At 38.7% G+C, this 20452-nt stretch overlaps 1 protein-coding gene across 7 annotated transcripts in view; it reads left to right on the forward strand.

Moving 5' to 3' along the window:
- slc8a1b (solute carrier family 8 member 1b) overlaps positions 1-20452 on the forward strand; it is a 182265-nt gene that overhangs the window by 99766 nt on the left and 62047 nt on the right. For 5 of the 7 annotated variants that reach the window (XM_036126753.1, XM_036126754.1, XM_036126752.1 and 2 more), the window contains one exon: positions 15425-15543. In XM_036126753.1, coding sequence (XP_035982646.1) covers positions 15425-15543 — 119 coding nt within the window. Of the gene's footprint in view, positions 1-15424; positions 15544-15908; positions 16019-20452 lie in introns of all 7 variants that reach the window. The other 2 variants (XM_036126756.1, XM_036126755.1) reach the window with 2 other exon arrangements.

Here is a 20452-nt window from a genome sequence, read left to right on the forward strand (position 1 = left end):
GGAGCAGAGCGATTAAACTGTCTCGGAAACCGTTTCGCTCTGGCCCCATGTTGCCACGGTAACATTCCAGTTCATCCCCCCTTTTCTCAACGCGGTACAAAGGAGAACAGTAGGCTGGCTATAACTGACTAAATGTGTTTCTTTTAATTAAATTGTAAGTTCTAAACCCAGCTGGATTCACCTTTGTGGTGATGATGAAAAGGGCAGACGAGATGTGGAATTACACCAGAGAAGAGTTGGAAACAAAGGACTTAAGAAAACAAAGTAATTTATTGGGAAGCTAAGACTAATATCACTAATTTAAAAGACAGCATCCATCTACGCTGATTAGCCACGGTATTCCTCTCCCGTATGCTCTGCTGCGGACCAGTATTTCATCAGTAAATTCTTTAGGACCTTTGAGTTGTTAGGCTTTGTTTCTGTGGTTAAAATGTGGTGCCCAGTCAAGTCATTGCATTTTTATGAGATGGACGTCTTCGGAGTTTGAAAGGAATATGGACGCTTCTGTGTCATTGTGTTCTTATGCGTCTGTGATTAATCAGCATGAGGTATGTCTCTTCCAGCTTTGCACATTTAGACAGAGATGTCAAAAGTATTCACCTTTATCACTCAAGTAGAAGTGTAGATACTAGAGTATAAAAATACTTCTTTAGAAGAAGAAATATCTACTAAGATATTTTATAAGTATAAGTAATATAAGTAAAAAAAATGCCACGAGGACCAAAGCTTAGATGTCCCATACCACAAGGGGCTATTTCTAAAGGCCATTATTTCTATGATCATATAGTATGATGTTGATATTGGAAAAAAAAATGGATTGGCTGTTTCCCTCACATATATGTCCATTTAAAATGAACCATTTAGTACAATGCAATATTAATTGATATATTAAAGGTCCATATAGGTGCAATACTGAGCATCAACATGGGTTTCATGGAGCAGAAAATCTGATGCCTGGTTGCCTGTAAACATTGGTGCAAAAAGTCAAACTTCATAGACATATCAATAACGTTTAACTTTTTATTGGGATGTAAATGAACATCCAAGCATATCTGGAGGAATTGATGAGGGCTACAGATGGAAGATAACAAAACTGGACATGAAAATGAGTGCATACCCCCCTTATAAAAATTACCCTTGTATGGTGCTCTGTACACAGTAGACGGTGTTGTCAAAATGAATAATTAACCCTAGCGGTTAATCAAAAATGAAAAAAGTAAACTAACAATCCTAAAAATGCTATGTTCTATGTTTTGTTGGGGCCTTTGGCAAACAACTTGGTGCAGTATTGCATCCAACCACAATCAAACTCTTTATCTGAATATTATTTTTTTTATTTTGGTTATCAACAAGCCAGAATGAAAAGAAGCTGAAATAAAATAGAAGTAATGAGACCATTTTTAAAATGAAAGAAGTAAAAAGTAGGTTGAAAAAGAATCACTCCACTAAAGTATAAATAACCAGAATCTATACTTATACAAAGTATCTGTACTTACTTACTTGACACCTCTGCATCTAGAGTGGATATTTTGTCCATTCTTCCTTTGCAAGATAGCTTAAACTCTATCAGATGGGATTGAGAGTATCTGAGAACATTAGTTTTCAAGTCCTGCCACAAATTCTCAATTTGATTTGAGTCAGGATAATAACTGAGCTATTCTAAGTAAGTCAGCTTAGATCTGAACCTAAGCTGTGTGTTAGGTGGTTTTCTTATTGTAAGCTGAACCTTCGCCCCAGGCTCAACTTTTCTGCAGCCTCCAATGGGCTTTCTTCCAGGTTTGTCCTTTATTTACCTTCATTCATCTTCATTCAGCCTTCCTGCCTCTGCAGAAGAAAGTCTGCCCAACAGCATGATGCTGCCATTACCACCATGTTTCACTAAGATACTGATGTGTTCAGGGTGATGTGCAGTGTTGGCTTTCCTCCACACATAGCATTCTTTATAATGGCTGAAAGGTTCAGTTCTTGTCTTATTGGACTAGAATATTTTTTTCAACTTGTTTGTTCTGTCTCCTCTACATGAAATGGGGTCAAACATCAAAAGGGGGTTATTCTGGCTTTCTCACAACTATCTAACCTCTACTCTTTCAAAAAGGCCAATATTGTGGACTGAAGGACTAAAAATTACATAGCTTTTTAGAAGATGCGTTCAGCTGAGCTGTGCATCTCTGCAGCTCCTCAGAAATTGTGAGCTTATTGGCTGTTTCTCTGTTTAATCTTCTATTTGACCTGTCATGCATGTTGCTCACTTTCCATTTAACCATCACTGTAAACATTCTCGAACACACCTCCAAAGCCCAGAAAGCTGTTTATACTGAGAATAAATGGGAAAAAAATCAACTTTGTTTTTTTAATTAGGTGATATCTGAAGCCATTTGGCAGCTAGAAATTGTATTTATGGGCACATGATAAAATTGGTTGAATACAAATGCTTACTACACTTTTCAGAGCTCTAACTTGTAAAATAATTTGAAAAACTCTAATCGGTTGCCTGTTTTGTGTTAATCACATTCAGTTCTAATTGGATGCATTGAAGTTTGTAACGTTCCAAAATCTGGGAAAATTCAAAGGGTATAAACAGTTACAAAGCAGCGTATTGGTACTTATTGTCATTTACAGGTGTTGGTGAGTTTTAGCCATAAACTACATCAGCTGACTGAGAGGGGAGTGGATAACATAGGAGGAGAAGAGGGTTTTTACTGTGTCTAATATGAAAGCCTTCTGATGTGAACTGAAAACTGAGACACAGAGCTGATCAAAAGGAGACTTGCACAGATTGCCTCAGTTTGTGCCAGTAAAATGCATTTGAAAATTGGATGGGGAAATTAAAGAGATTAGGAGCTGGTGTGTAAGTGGCAGGACAGGGGCTGCCACTGGGATAGTGTGCTACTGACAAATTCTGACAACAGGGCGACAAAGGGGCACAGGAGGAAGGACCAAAATCACAGAGAGGAGTTGCCACTGAAGCTCTACACAGAAAATGGGGCTTTGTTTGTTTATCTTTTAGAAGTCAGGGAACAATAGCAAAGAGCATGGGAGACAGTGGGCCAGTGAGGTTTAGTGTATGGTTTCCATCTTGAATAGTGCTGCTATTTGCTTTTTTTCATGCTGCTTTCTGTGCGGTCAGACCTCCCACGGGAAAGGCTTCAAAATGTTGTTTTCTGGGACCAAAGGGGAGCCTGATGTTTTTTTCATAATGATACAATGTTTTGCAAAGTGTGTTGTTGGAACAGACAATAATTTTCATGATTAGTGATGCACCAAAACGAAATGGGTGGCAAATTCCAAAACTCCAAGCTTCAACCAAATAATAGCAATTTTAGACGACTCTGATTCTTCTTTAAAATTTCTAAACAGTCTCGGGGATGCTGGTGTTCCCAGGGAACACATATCTGACTTCTAAGCGTTTGCTTCTATTTTAAAGACTTTTAAAATGGTTCTCTCGGCCCTCCATTCTTGCACAGTTTGGATGCATTTGGATGACTCTTGGACAAACCCCTTTTCTATCTTTTTTTGTTGTTTTTTGGTCTCTTGCTGCCAGGATGACCTGCAGACACATTGTAGAAAAAAAAAAAATTTAACACTCGACTGTAACTGACAATAGTCATTAACAGCATCCACACTGTAGAGTGTTGATATCCACCTCTGGTAGCGTTTGCTATAATGACAGAAATTATTTATATTTCAATTGTCTGACTAGCTGATGACTGGTCAAGGGCCAGCCAGTTCTCCGTACATGTCTATCATTAGCTAAACATCTTTCATCATCACTGACCCTAGGAGAAATTGAGATGTTATATCAGTACATTTCTTTTGGTGTAACTTTAGAACAGACAATTGATTTTCTTTATGGAGCTTCCAACGAAGGTCAGCCAACAGTTTTGCGGACACCTTAACACATTTGTCTGTGCTGGGTTGTTGGTAAAGGCAGGTCATTGTATCCCTGTTATATTTATTGAACCTTCCTGCTAATCGCGTTTCTTCAGCAAAAATAGGTCACCTAGCACGACAAGTATAGTTCTCACAGTGGAATTGTCTGGACTGAACCAATTCTATAAGTGACATAAGCGGTAAATTAATAGAAAATACAAGGAAAGCAAACTCTAAATGTAAATAAATATGCATATTAGTATCTTAAAATAGGTTTTGCAGGATGACATTTTTGTACTTGTCAAAAACAATGTAAACGTAATCTGTTATGCTTTGATATTTGTTCTGCCAGTTACTCGGGTTTACTTTAAAGGGTCTTAACCTGTATTTTCTGTAGCACAGTTATGTATATTGACTTTACAAAGCATTGGAGCATGTAAAGAAAACAGCAGGGGGAATAAGAGAAGAGATGGGGAAGGTTGGCAAAGAGAGTTGCATGCATCAAACACAACTGAAGAGGTTAAATGAGGGTAAAATAAGTGAAATGAGGATTGACGAGTGGAATGGAGTCTTAGTGTTTGAAGGAATAAGAGATCAATTGAGTAAATCTTACAATAAATAAAGGAGCAATCAACCTTTACCTTAAATGCACAGACAAAAGTAGACTTTGCAATTTCTGGGGGAAATGTAGTGGAAATTGTGCAGTCCTTGTTCCTGGAGTAGGGTTAAGTGATGGCTCGGTCTAAAAATGCGTGGAAGAACATTGTCTTGAATGGCTGTTGGTTACTGAAGCGGTGTGAATACTAATGATGCAGTTTTGCACCTGTTGGTACGACGAGGCGTACTTGCAAGCATCGGCATTACTTTGATGTCACTGGAGCACATGGGCATATTTTAATAAAGGACAGCTTAATTTTCTGGGACTATCCTGCTCCTTTTTCTTGTCAGTGGAAGGCTTGTACTGGCATATTTGCTAGGCTGCTGGTTTAGACATTTACATTTACATCACATTTCTAAGGTTTTGATGTCAGAAAACCCTAGAGGTAAAACTAGGTGACGAGAGGAGGCTCCGCATAGCAAGTTCACAAAAACAACATTTTTAGACACATCTGGGGAAGTAAACCTGAGGCTTGATCAAACAGAAAAGAAGGATCTGCTTGTCTAATTTTTTAGTGGTCAGAATGCTAAGAATAGCTCTTTAGTTTGGTGTCGATAGCGACTTTGTAACATTGTTAGCAACGTGAAAAACATCTCTTTATGAGATGTGTTAGTGGGCAGGGTATATTCAGCAGCAAGTAAACATTCTCTTATCAAAGTTGATGTGGGTACAAACAGGAAAGATGGGCAAGTTTTAGGGGAATATCCCAAATTACAACCCTTGTGTGACGTTTCCGGCCTGCAGTGGTCCGTATCCAGTGGATAAGTGGACTAAGCAAGGAACACAATTGCTTACTTGGAGAACATGTGGCAGCAAGGCGTACACTATGGGAAGAAAGTAAACTAGTAGTGGCAGTGTTCTTTGAGAACAAAAGTGTTCAGTGGCCTGGTTGCAACACAAGCCCTACTCATGACTGAGTGTTCCTGTCTAAAAATAAATAGATTCATCATACTTGGAGTGATGGGATGAAGTAGTGTTTTATCTTCAGCTTTCTCTTTATGCAGCTATATTTCCCCTTTATGATTCCCTCTGTGGGTTTCCTGAGTGGACTTTGTGCAAAGTGGAGGAGTGGCTGTTTATGAAAAGAAAAATGTTAAAGATAACCAAAATGGAGGCGGTCAATGTAGGTGGAGGAATACACTTCTGAAGGACTCCTAGATAGAAATTAGGGAGAGTTATCGAGTTTGTATACAAATGACTGAGATACACATTTAGAAGGCAGCTGTAGAACTGGGGGAAAATATGTCCGGGTATTGGTTTATTTACTGGCAAGTAAATGGCTTGTTTGGCACATTCGAAGAATCTAAATGGTGATAAACTAGATGCAAGAATTTCTTAACAGGCTAAAGTTACATTTTTTATTGTTTTGTTTTTTGTACTAAACCTGTAAAAGAATCACAAGTCTTTTTTTCTTTTCTTTTTTTTTTGAAACGAGAAATGGTGTCATTGATGGTTATAATTCTGTCCAAACAAATCCTAAGTTTTTAGTCTTTAAAATACGGTCTAAGATAAGTTCAAATGAACTGAAATGTATAATATATCAGTGCTGACGGTGTGTTGCACAGCCTTTTCTTAACACTGTACCTCATATCAAGGCGAGGCGAGTAGAAATGAGGTGTTTTTACTGCTGCGGTCACGGCTCACGGCTCCAGAGGCTAATCGGCCCACTTGACTGTGTGTCACTCCCCATGTTCTCTGCTTCCATCATGCATCTGAGGGCTCACAAATGGCCTGCAAATGATGGAGCACTGCAGCTGGTTTGGCAGCATCAGCTGATTAGTCTCCATATTGCTTCTTGGTCTTTTGCCCCCACCCTCATGGGCCAGTATGTGCCGGTTTTCGCAGCCCTTTTCGTCCTTTGCCCTCCATGTCTGCCATTCTCACACCTCCTCTTCACTGAGCTCTGACATATAGGATGGTCACATAGGATTCATACGTCCCAGTTCCCTTTTCAGTCAGTTGTTTGCAAATGGTTTGATGTTTTTAGCTAGATTGGTGATCATTATATATATTGTCTGTCTGTCTGTATATATGAATGAGAGAGAGAGAGAGAGAGAGAGATTTGCTTCATTTGCCGGGTAAAACAAATTTAACTCCAGACTTCACAGTGCTTGCGATGTCCTTATACAGAAACACAAAAATGCAGTAATTATATATAGGTATAGGCTTCCATGTCTCCAAGGTACAATCTGTCCCCACAGATTTTCTCTTTTCCCCTCTAAATGCGAGCGCCACCAGCACGCACTCATTTACAAGCTCCCTAAAGACATCTCCTGTTTAAAAGGCTTTCTGAATGTCTGAGAGGGAGTCCCGCGGATTTTCCAAACTCCTTATTTGGTTGAAAACCGGCACTGCCGTTAGGAATGATGGGGGAGAGTCAGCTATAATGAGAACGTCTATGAGAAGACGGGGAGGGGGCTTTGGGGGGGAACTCCCTGTGACGATAGGAAATAGTTTAATCTGATGCAAACACACATTAGCTCAGACTGTTGGGTACTGCCGCATACACAAATGCTTTGACTAGTTACATAAAAACGTGGTTACTGTTTAAAGCCTTTGTCCACTGCTTTGTGTGCTGCTGTCAAATAAAAATGACTATGACTATAAACACTGGATTTAGACCCCTGTTCAGTTTCAAAGTGATCAAGTGGCTCCAAGAAGAAAAAACAAGTTACTGTAGCTCTTCGCCAAACAATTAACCCAGCTGAGAACTCAAGTCGAGCCTTTGTCGTTAATGATGCATATTCAAAGGCCGCTACATTAAGATACACATTTGATACTCGTACTAAAAAGAAGCTTTGGTTTCATTTCAGTAAAGTTTGCCACTAAATGTGCACTCTTCACAACTTTAATTTGTTTTGGAATATATTTCAGAGCACAATAATCACTAATCTATCTGAAAAGGTCAAGCCGTTTCCAAACAACAGATTAAAAAGAAAACTTGTATATCATGATCGTTGTTAAATTGACTTCACTTCTTTAATGGGTCACATTTAAATTGTGAACAAAAGCTGAAAAATAAAGAGAACTCGAACATAGTTATAGGCACCACGGGTAAATAAAATAAAAATAAGCCAAATAAATTTTTTTTATTGTTTTTATTGCTGAAACATATTCACACACACAACAAAATGCTGATCTCCATCAACATCCTTTTAATATAAAGTTTTCTTCCTGTGCATGGTTACAAGACGAACTCGGGTCCTTTTCCAGCCTTGCTTCTCACAGTTCCAGTTTTACATGTTTTTAATAATTTATTAAGTGCTGATATCGACAAATATCATTGAGTCAATATTTTCTTTCCAAAATGTCCTAATTTATGAATACTGAAACACGTCTGCTTTACTTAAATGTCATGTTCTCTTGTCTTTCCCATTTTGAAAGAAAATGTATAACACCAGGAAACGGAAAGTTTATAGACACACACACACACACACACACACCCACACACACACACACACACACACACGCAGGCACACACACAAGTGCTACAATTACATTTATTTTACAGTAATTGTTGGAGTTGCCACTAATTGTGGACCACTGCAAGTTAAACTGAATACTTAACATGTGACATTTGTAAATGTGTGTGAGATTATGCTTCTGCTATATATATATATATATATATATATATATATATATATATATATATATATATATATATATTATCTTACCTTACACCTTTTTACCAGGTAGGCAAAAAAATGCTTTTTGCTGTGGTTAATATTAAAAAAAAAAAAACAAAGTTGAGTTTGAAACATACATATCATAAAGTACTGGTATAGTTGGCCATAAACTGTTCAACTTTTCAGTGGATTTAATTACCGCAGTGCAATGTCAAAATGCAAGCAAGCATCAGATCAAAAATATAAACCCCTTGTACCTTTGATGTTGCCTCTGGTAACACAAGGAAATGTGTTGCCAGAGGCTCCTATGTCGATACAGGATCAATCACACAAGAAACACTATTTTCAAAAAATATATTCACACCAGTTAAAACAAATTGTTTAAACGAAATGCATTTAACTGAGTTGAGCTTGTGTATAACACTGCAGATGGTGAGACGTTATACAGAATCAGAAACTAAACATCCAAACACTAAACATAGCCAGCGTTGGCCAAAGACATGCAGCACACTGAAATCTATCTTTTAATCTCTATATTCTGTGTGCATCCAACAGCAGCCCTATTGCAAAAAGTTTTGGCCTTTGTTTCCTTGTTTCATTTAGCCTGAGTGAAGTCTGTATTTGTTGGCCTGTTAGTGTGCAGAATGGATCTTATTAGCAGACGTCTGGCTGAGTGCCGCTCATCTATTGTTGTGGTTTCCAGCTCTGGTTAACATCATTATCATCTTCAGTCGTATAACAGCGAGCCTGTAATAAAACCACATGCGGACACTTGTTGCTGTCTTGTGAAAAAATCTGTGCAGCCTGCGATGTAGCTGATACGTTTCTACTGTTTAGGAAATGTGAATAATAACATTGCAGAAAATGCAGCCTTCAGTTATGGTTTTTTGTCGAACATTATTCAGAGGCTGTATCTGGTTGAGTTGAACAAACAAGAGCTTTACATAGAAACAGGCACCCGTGGGGACTCTTTATTCCAGCCACAAAGTGACATAACATGTACATGTACCCATGTTTTGTTTAGTCTGACTGAATTCTACCCACCAGCAATCTGTTCCACACAAACAAGCACATTCGAGCTCGAAACGACCAGTTGTTTACACAAATGGACAGATAACGCCCACATTCATAAACAGTTTGGACGGCAGCTATTTATGCAAATGCATACTTAAAAGAATATGCTCACATACTGGGTATAGTTGTATAAATGTCATTCATACCAGCAATCTGGACTGTCGGGGTTTTAATCGCTTGCGCACATAAAGAGATTAGCATTTTGGTTTGTTCTGATAATGTGATGTTCTCATGTTCCAGCTACACACACACACACACCCACACACATATCCTTGTTTAATGTACATAGTGAGGAATGAGGACAGTGCCTTGACTTCATAGACTTCCATTCATCTGCAAGCCTTCCTATGGCGTAACCCTGACCTTAAACCCACCCTAAACCTAATTGACAGCTTAGTCCTAAAAAGTAATGGCATTTTCTGTCCTCACTTTACATCAAAGTCCTCACTTTACTAGAAAAAGGAGCAAAAAATGTTCAGCTGCAAGTACAAGAACACACACACACACACCAGCAGCACTTTTCTTCTCAACATAAAAATAAAGTGGTGATTCCCAAACTCCAATTTTCCGATCCAAATACGTCAACGGCGCTTGCCTCAAAGAGGGGAGTTACCCTCACTGCTGCCTGTTGTGCTTCACAACTTCCTGTCACTCCGTCTGCGTTTTGTGCCAGAGAAAGTTCTGTTTTGGATCAAAGCCCCTTGCTTCGCTACCAATGTTGCCATGAATGCAGTTCCTACGTGTGTTCATCAAATTGTTCGTCTTTTTAATTGAGAGCCGCGTATGAGACGCTCTGATTTGTAAAACTGTCAGAAAAACTGAGAAAAACAGGGGACCCGTGCTTGCTCCTCTGTGAAACACAGCAAAGAAAATGAAATAAAAGGTCTCACAACTGCAACTCGGTTCCCATCTGTCATGCTAAAGAGCTAGTTAGTCAGATTTTTACTTTGAGTTTACAGATTTATCATCCTCACAGTGCAGGCTGTGAAATATTGAACTGGTCATTATTGTTGTACAGTGAAGAAAAAAAAGACAAACGTGTGGTTCCTGTATGGTTCCTCTTTTTTTATTATTTTATTAGTCAAGCAGAGTTGGAGATGGGGACCATTAGTGACCTGTTCTATGGCAAATTTTGAGATAGATGAATTTAAAACTGTGAAAACATTAAATTAGACTCTTTTAGGAGGGGAAAGAGCCTGCAGTTTATCAAAATAGTATCTCCAAAGGAAATATAGTATTCTTCTAAAACGGGGGTCCTGGGAAATATACACACATGATTCTGTATATAGAAGCTGTTGCAATTATATACCCTCAACTGTAAAGATAAGTCTTACATTATAGCAACTTTTTAATCAGAAACGTATAAATTACTACATTAAGAAAATATGTTTTTCTTGCGGTAAAGAAATATGGATTATTGTGCAAGAATAGCAGTCAAAAGCAAGAGAATCCTTTTAGCTTCTAAGAAGCCGAGCTTTAAAAATTATGTTGAGCAAAAAGTCGAATGGCTCAATCAAGAGCTGGAGAAAAACAACAGATGCAGGGAAACTGTATTTCTGTCCAATCTCATCTCCTGCTGACAGCGTTGGCATTTCTAGTTTGCGTGACGTTGTGTGGAGCGTAATCTTTTGGCAGCGTATTTCACCATCTTCTGTTTATCTGGCTAGATCTTCGGGAGCTTTCTCTGTCTGAGCGTTTCTGAGAAGTGCTTTCCGAACAGTGACCAAAACTTTGTGCGTAAAGCACCGGTGACGGGATCAGCGGATGCAAAGGAGAGAGTAAATGAGAGGAGATGCGTGTCATAGACTAGCACTGGAGCGGAGATCTGTCACAGCTGCTCAGATGTTCACGTTTTTTTTTTTTTCCAGGCTTTTCAGCAAAGTCAGATGGAGGACATCTCTATGGAAAGACAGAAATACACGCATCGTGATCCCTAGAGTAACTCGTGTGTCTGTAGCCGTGTGCGTATCTGAATTCCTGCAGCCAAAATTCCTATAGTGTGCTTTTTGTGTGGGTGTGAAGGCAAGGTAGTGTGAAAAAGTGTGTGAATGCTGCCATGCAAGTGTGATACCACCTCTATCTGAATGATGCGTTTCTATACTTGTGAGGGCAAAATTGACTTTGAAGTTGCATGAGGGACGCTTTGGACAACTAGGGATGTGCTCTTGTGTAAGCTCGCCCAGGTAAAAAGTATTTCGCTAAAAAAAGGGAAGAAAATCCTATCCTCCATCACAAATTTCAGCACTTTTCATGCATTTATATTGAATGTGTCATTGCACAGACGTAACACCTTTAAACAGCAGTTAGTTTAAACGGCATTGGTAGGTTGGTAGTCGCGTACAAAGAGGCTCTAGCTGTCAGGATGTGTATTTTTGTGTTTTATCTGTCACACAGTACCGGATTCAACGCAGTGTAGCGTAAATGCAACGTCCAGGGCCTTAAACAGGTTCGCAACAGAAAGACAAGGGGTGTGAATACTTTTCCAGGGCTTTGTATGGAAATTTAGGTATTAAATCTCAGTTTTTTTCCCCATTCTCCTCAGTGAGTGACTTTTTTTTCAGTAATAAAAACCTTTTGAAAATGTAAGTTAATCCCACAAAACATTTACTATGTGGCTGATTTGATTAAAATGGTTTTCTTTTGAAGGGAAATGCGGCCCAAAACTTAACTCTCGTGTTGACTACCGTTCCTTTGAGCCCCTCTGTGGTTGTTGTTGTTATCCAAGCGCTCTAAGCTCTCAATCCTGTTCAGATGTGTCCTGCTAAAATGAAGGCAACACAATCTAAAAAAAATTATTTCAGGCCAGAAATGTTGTTGTTGCTATCATAGCGCTCATAATATACTTGTCAGTGACTTCTCTTTGTTTGACTTCAAGGTAAAAGTACTGGAAACAAATGCCTACCGGTGCTTATGCCTGCTATGGATGGGAGCAGATGTGCCATTTCACAGTCATGACATCCTCTGAGTATCTCGGTGTCATCGGCAGAAAATTAAGTTCTGAAAGGCTCCACCTTGTGGCAGGGGAGCGCTTAGCTCCATCATGTCTTCATTATCAGCCTGGTGGTCATGGGACTCTCTGCAGCAGAAGGGTAAATCTGTTCTCCATCTGGCTGCTGTGGGACAAAGCTAAGGCGCAGTCATCCCTCTAATGCAATAACCAAACCCCTCACAGTTGCATCTCTTTGTATTTGCCCGTGACATTCGAATATCTTTTGCAGCGTCTGAGTGGCACGGTTGATTAACATGTGATGCATGAATACAGATGAATGAACTCTTCTGTGCCCAGTCAGAAAAACAAGTTGGGTTTGACGCACGCTGTTTTTGGAATGGCTGCTGGTAATCTGGAACAGCAGCATACTCATCTCTTTATTAGAGGCAGTCGTGTTTGTATGTGTCCATTTCTGCTTGGAGGGGTCGTCCATATGTAAAACACATAGAAAGCACGGCGCTGCAACCTCATTCATGACCCATTCAACAGAGACTCCAGATCTGTGATCAGAGATGATGCTCATAAAGGGTGCACATGTTCCAGTTTCCTACCCTCTGGGCCAGCTTATGAGTTTTCTCTCTGCAGTGTTTTTTTTTTTTTTATATCATTGCCTGTAGTGGATTTGGATCAGTGTGAGGGTTTTGTTCCACACTGAAAAACACTAAATAAACACCACTGTCTGCGAACGCTCATTCACACTCATCCACGGCGCTGTGACCTGGAGTATGAACTACAAAGATGACAGAGGTCCAATTCCAACAATGAATCGGCTGTACCATGAGGAGTTTAATAAATTCAGCTGCAATTAGTTTGGTTTTGACTTGTGTTTTCCACATTGACTCGTTGCGGTTGCAATTCCCAGGCTGGTTTGTTTTCGTTTTTGAGTTATTATTAAGCTGAAAAGACGAGGGGCAACATCAGGGCAAAGTCACGAGTGTGTATTACAGGTTTTGGTGTATCATATTCATGTCTCTGAGAGGGATGAAACTAAGTGGAAGTATTGATTTTAGCTTACATTCCCATCTGAGTGCAGAGAAACACGGATTTTGAGAGATTGTTATGGTGTTTCAGGTGCAGCCGCCTCCTGTATGCTGACTTTTAATCGATATGTGACCAGTTTCTTGGCCTGAAATCATTGCTCATCATCACGCCCTCTGGTGGTGGTGAGGAGTCACGAATGCCATTAAATGCGTCCTCTTTTCACACTTTAAAAATGTTATTCAATATTTACATATTTTTCTCTTATCAGTCAAAGGACAAGCGTCAATGTTAATCTATTTGACTTTTGGCAAACACTTTGGTTCTCCAATAGAACTGGATAAAAAAAATTGAGTTTAAAGTCTATCTCTAATCATACAATTGAATTTCCGAATTGGCCAATATCCTCCGGGAAATAAAGGTTAAAAACTGTAAAAGATCTTTCCAAAAGCAGGACATCAAACGTCCATCCGTCACATTTAGTTTAGATTTCATCTTCTTTATTATCCATTTAAATGTACAACAAAACTGCTGCTTATCTTGTATCAAGTATATTTTTTATTACAGTCCCAAACTGGAAAATATATATTGGATTAAAATGTAATTTTGATAAGATAAAAACATATTTGAAATGTATTTATTAAAGGGCGTAAGTTGAAACACACAACATTGCCCCTAATAAACAGCCATCCAGATGCTGTCAGTCTGACAGCATCTTGTGAACTGTAATCTGTCCTGAGCCCTGGATATGGAGGCATGTTCTTTATGCTCGATGCCCGGTTGCATCTATCATCAAGACTCTTTTTTACAAATTAAAAAAAGAAAGTTGTTCTAGAGTTGAGCGGCTGTGTAAACAGAGCAGAGCAATCCACTTTATATCAGGCTGCCCGATAACGTCTATAAGCGCAGAAGACGTCTCAATCCCTTAATCAGATGGGTATCTAGTTGGAAAACAGGAATGATGAACATTTGACATGTAATCACTGTGAGAACACTGGCTAACTGCTAGTCTATAATGTCACTTAAAAGCTTTTTATTCAAAAACGTTGCCAAAATATTATCTTATGTCTCGTGAACCGAGTATAATGTATCATTGTGTAACCCTAAGTATGTTGTTAAGCTCCTAGTGAGGACAAAACGTGACCTGTAGACCATTAGCAAGGTGCAGTGGCCAATAAAAAAACTCTCTAGAGGAGAGCAAGTTTGCCTTTTTTTGTAAATGTAATTTCTGACATTTGTGGGTTTTGTGTTCCTGATCCTTGACAACCCAGACAGGTGATATTCTCAGCTCTAAACTGAGATGCCTCCCTCCCATGTCAGTCAATTATAATTCTAGAGAGTGCTGTAAGAGCCCCACATGGCTCCATGATCAGAATGAACTATAAGGATGTTTCTAGATGTTGCTCCCACAAGACAGGTTTACTGATTTTTAGGCCCTTTGAAGGATGCCTGATTCCCTCCACCCCCAAAATAACCTAAGGCTTCGAGACATCACATGCCTCACCCTGGCATGTTTTTCAGCTGAACCTTTTTTCTATACCTGGATTATTCAAATAGTTTTAGCTCGGCACCACAAACAAAGAAACCAGGACAAGACATCGTATTCTGATAATTGAAGTCCAAACTGTTTGAACCTATGGCTGGGTTTAGGCAGCCAGACTTGCACTAGCATCATTATTTAAGGCTAAATATGAGTCAGAGGAGAACGACGGGTCACATTTGGACCAAATGTGCTTTGCTATGTCTATCTTGACGGGGGACGGCTGTTGAACTACGTTCTATGAAAACGCAGAGGATGGGATTCAATTATTTAACGCAGGAAAATGGTTAAAGCACTTCTGTTGGTCTTTACCGTTTAAAGGTTCCTCTTTAGCAAATCGACCTGCCATCAACTTCCAGTTTAAATCTGATTCGAGTCTTTATTAGGGTGTACGCCGAGCATAGAGTGGAGTTCATGAGATTTTGTTATACTGATTTGAGCCAATTTAAATGCACCATAGATGAAAGAGGCACCACGCTGCCTCTAAATAAAAGAGCTGCTAAATAAAAACCATCTCAAACGCAGTCTGATGTGAGCCTGTAGGAAGGGAATGCTGCTTTTATTTTTTTTCCTTTCCCTGTTTCTTCTTCCAGTTTTCTGGCTTTTTCTGTCCTCACTGTTCTGCCTTCTGTTCTTCTCCTTCTCCTCTCTACCTTCCTCCTACCCCCCCTCCCTTATCCCCCCCCCAGTAAAACCATCAAGGTGAGAGTAATTGATGACGAGGAGTATGAGAAGAACAAAACCTTCTACATTGAGATCGGGGAGCCTCGCCTGGTGGAGAGCGACGACGCCAAAGGTCGGGAAGAGGGTGAGCCTCCTGACCGATTTTTGAACGCTGGCCGTTTGGAGCTCCAGAGCGTCCGCCATTACCGCAGCGGCTGCATGTAATCATCCCAAAGAGACGCACGGGAGGAGCTTTAGGTTTTTGCATGCTTTTTTTTTTTTGCTCTCCTCCTGATGCGTCCTGGGCATGCAGCAGCCCGTGGGTCACCTCATCTCACCACATCCCCCAGTTAGTTTTGGTTTTTTTTGGTGTGTGTTCATTTGTGTTTTTGGTGTGTTTTTTTTAATTTGCGTAACCTGTCATGTCATTTGAGTTGTTGTTGTTGCATGCATGCATTTACCACCTCCTTCTGTATGTGTCTGTGTGTGTGCGTGTGTTGTCCCATACAGGAAGACCATAACCGTTAGAATCTTAGACCGAGAGGAGTACAATAAGGAATCTTCCTTCTACGTTGTGCTTGAAACGCCCGAGTGGAGACGCAACACGAAGGAACGGACAGGTGTGACGGGCAAATCAGCATTAATCATACACTTAATCAGCTCTCACTGAACCTAGAAATGGGTCATTTCCCAAAACAAAGGTGAGAGGTCATTCTGACAAACCCCCCAGTCCTTCATTCATTAAGACGGTAGGGCGATTGCCTAATAGTCTTACATAACTTTAGGGTTTTGTAATCTGATGCAACGTGTCGCTGGAGGAGAAATGTTGACACTTTGAAAACATTTTTTAGTTGGAGTTGAGCTTTAGTTTGATTAGCACTGGAATAACTTAAAACCAAAGTTTGTTTTCTTAATAGCTCCAGAAGCATACTTCACCGAACCCAAGAACTCACTCTACCACACGAGAGAAATTCAGAGTTAGTTTAATTCTCTATTCATATTATTATTTAGTAGTTTCATACTTAACTTAACTACTTAAGATGAATTTTGACCAAATTACTGTTTGACACAATCTCCTGGCAAGTCATCAGTCTCCCTGGCCAGAGATTAAAAAAAAGACTACCTGTACCAGAACAGTTGGTGGCAAGATTTGTCACATTTTTTGCTTACTTTTATGTTTTTATGTTTTAGGCATAAGAAAAGCATGGCGAAAGTTATAATTTTCCGTGCAATAAACGCATGAAAAATAACACAATGAATGACATTTAGGCATTATTGCGCTATATTTTTGCTTAAATCCATCTATAGAAACAAGACAAATGAATATAAAAATAAAGCTGTTATGTGTAATTGCGAAATAATTTAGGTTTACAAATAGAAACAATTGTTTCTTTCCTGTTTTTGTTTTTTCAATGATGTGTGGCAATTTATTTGCTGTTATTTAAATGTTTTCAAATACTGTGAAACTGTGGCATTTTTAATAAATGTTATCATATAATATGAATCTTATACATAAGTTAGGGTTCATAGGTAAATTACATAAGTACATAATGTCATTTCTATGAATGGAGGAGCCCAAAGAAAAATGCAACAGCATCAGCAGAACTTCAGAGCTTTTACCACATGAAGAGTAGCCCAATTACAAATGAACAGCTCTTAGCTCATCTATTGTCTGTGAACTGATAGTTGGTATAGATCAGTACTGCTGTAGCTTTATGACACAGATGGTAAGCAAAGAGAACTAATTAAACAGTGTACAATTATTCATGCATTAATTTGAATTCATGCACTAATTAATTATGCATTACTATAATTTGATCCACTTTATGATTAGCGCGACTAGTTTAATTGTGATGCTGTTCAGTGCCACAACAGCTGAGCTTTTTAGAATAAAGTACGTACAGAACCGTGGAAATGTTTAGAATCACCCCTAATCTCAGTTCACATCTGAGAAGTCAGAACGTCTTATCTTTTTTATTTATTTTTTAAAGAGGTCTTGAGCGATAGTTCTCCAGGCTTTCTAAAGATATTCCCAAGTTTTTCTTAATTCGGGCTGGACTCTGATTTTAGTTCAGCCTTGTGCTTGACCATGACAACACATTGTGCTATATTGTCTTTAAACATGAGGAAGTGAACGTATTGAGGACAAAAGAAGAATTTAGCATAAAATACTAATAAACACATTCTCATTATGAAATGTGTGAGCATGTCGGATAACAGCCCTAGGAGAATCCCTCTGTTTCAATATGCTTGCTCATCAACCTGCAGTATGTCAGCTTAATATAGTTAATATTCTTTTTGTACTTGGGAAAATAGAAACGACAATTCTCACTAGGGAGATATTTTGCTGTTTTATCCCCATTACTGAATGTGAAGGCCCATCTACTATAAGGTAACTTGTCAATCAGCTGCTAAGCCGTTACAGATTTAACGCACATTTATAAATACATGGATTGCAGTAGGGTGTTATTGAACTAAAAAATTACAGCTTTCAGCATCGTTAATGCTACAGTTAAAGCCTGTTACAGTCGGATTTGTCAAGAAATGCTGTTGCTTCTCTAAGATTTTGTAGTCAACATTCCCTTTTTAAAAAGCTGTTTCTCCTTTTTTTTAAATTATGTGGAATCAGGATCACGCCTGTCTTCTCCTTTCTTCAGTTTTGCTCTTTTTCCTTGCCATCTGTGGGTTCCTCTCCTCTCTACTCACAAGACGAGTCGAATGTTAAGATCTGCTCTTTGCTCCATGCTGTTTGAAAATGTCACCTGTAAGATTCGCGCTTATAGCCTGCTGGTAGTGTTGGAACGGAAAGAGGGACAGATTATAGCCACAACGTTTGTAACAGCTGACCTAATATTAAAATGGTACATTTTTAATAAATATCTACGTTAAAGAGACATGATTATGTTGGAGATGCCATCTAAGGCCACATTTGTTCGTACTTAAAGAAATGCATGTTTCATTACTTGAGACTGAAATGCAAATGTCTTACAACAATCAAATTGGACATTTTTTGAATAAAATAAATTCCAAAATTGATATATTAAGTAGTAATTGTAATTAATCTTAGCCACTAAACAACGTTCCATGCCACAAAGTCTAGGGATATTATACTGCCTTGACATATTCAACTGAGGTTTGTGTTTCCTTCCTCTATGCATGTGCGGTCAGCATGCAACTTTTTCTGGTAAAGAAGATTAATCTCTTAAATATGAGGCTAAATTCTTCAAATTTCACACCTGGTTGTATTTATATGAGAGACTTTTTTTAAAAAAATAAAAAAGGAAGTACTCGAGTTGCTGTGTTAAAAGATGACTAATAGCCTTCCCATCAGGCTGAACAATAACACTAGGAGGTCAAATAATAGGAGATGACGCTCACTTTTAAAGTATTTAAGTGCCAGGATAATGGCTAAAGCATTTATGCTTAAAAAAAAACCATTTCTAAATGACTTCAAATTACTTAGAATGTTGTCTGCTCAGCCGTTGGATTGAGTTTCCCTAAAGGGAATATTGCCACCTGTTGCCATATCTCATTTCTATCTATCAGCGTTAAGATTACATCCAATGATAACAAGATTAGATTTTCTTTTGTCATGGGGAAGAAAGAATACCAACCCCACACTGCCTTCACTAACAGCTGTTTTTCACACTGCAAAAACTGATCTAAAAATAAGTAAAATGTTCTTAAAATGTGTGTTTTTGTCCTAGATATGAGCAGGTAAATAATATCTGGCAATGGAAGGAGTATGTTGACCCCTAAAATAAGATAATTAGGCATCCTGCACATGAAATCAGATTGAGATGAGTTGTTCCCATTTTATGTGCAAAAGTCTTCTTCCATTGGCAGATCATCTAATTTACCTGCTCAAATCAAGGACAGATGCACTCATTTTAAGAAAATATCACTTTTTAGTTCCGTTTTTGCAGTGCAGTTTTTCATGTGATTTTCCTTAAAAACATGGCGTCATTTAAAGACGCTTTACACAAACAGGGCTTCCAACCATGTAGGATAAATTACAAGTTAAATTAAGAAATAATCAGCCAAACACAAAATTCCTTACTTTCTATATGTAGACTGATCAACCAGATTTGGAATATTCCCCACTGATAAGATTTTTGAAAACACTTTGATCCATAAAACCATAACTTGACCTGTGAAAACAAACAAATGGGACGCTCCTGTTCTTTCCTTAACACTTTGCTAAAATATGGTCTTGTTCTGATGACCTTGATGAATCCGTACCATTCCCCCCCCCCCCTTCCACAAATGTAATAGGCAATACATTTTCTTCAGCTTCTACGACGTCAGGCTATTAACTATGGTGTAAATAATTTATGCTAAATTCAGCTCATTTTGTTAAAACGGCAGCAAATCATGAGAAAAAGTAATCCCAGGACTCACACATCAAATGTTAGTGCTCATAATTAGCACTATCACATACATAATTTTATCTAACGTTACCAAAATTCAACAACATTTTGTCGGTTTAAGTTAAATCAGATTACTTTTCTCTGGTTGCTGTCTAAAAGGTGTTTTTTTGTTTGTTTTTTTTTGGCCATCATTCTCACCTCAGCTTCTCTGTGCAGCCTCATTAAAAGAAGCTTTCTTGTTTTTCATTCACTCACACTTAACACACAGCTTAGTGCAATCTCTGTGGTAATGGCAGTCTGTGTTTACCAGCCTTCAACAGTGGTTATAAGTGATCAAAGACAAAGGCTGGTATCACATTATCACAGCCAGGAGATCAAACGCACCTCCAGGGACGCACAAAGACAGACACTCATCGTCGGCTGGCTGCACTTAGTTTATGATGCCGTGGTTCTCTGGGCTAAATGAGCGCAACATGGAGCTTTATTGCTTTGGACCCTTTCAGGCTGTGTGCATTTTGTATGTTGTGTTCATGCGTCCAAGTGCTCGCGAGACGAGTATTTGTATGAATAAGCTAAGAAAATATGTATTCACTTTTAATGGGAAAAAAAAGTAAAGTTTGTGTAGTCTGTCAAATCAAGTTTGAAAAAAAATATTACATTTATTTAAATAATAAAAAAAAAAAA

Source organism: Fundulus heteroclitus, chromosome 22, assembly GCF_011125445.2.
Source record: "Fundulus heteroclitus isolate FHET01 chromosome 22, MU-UCD_Fhet_4.1, whole genome shotgun sequence".
Classification (NCBI taxonomy): Eukaryota; Metazoa; Chordata; class Actinopteri; order Cyprinodontiformes; family Fundulidae; genus Fundulus; species Fundulus heteroclitus.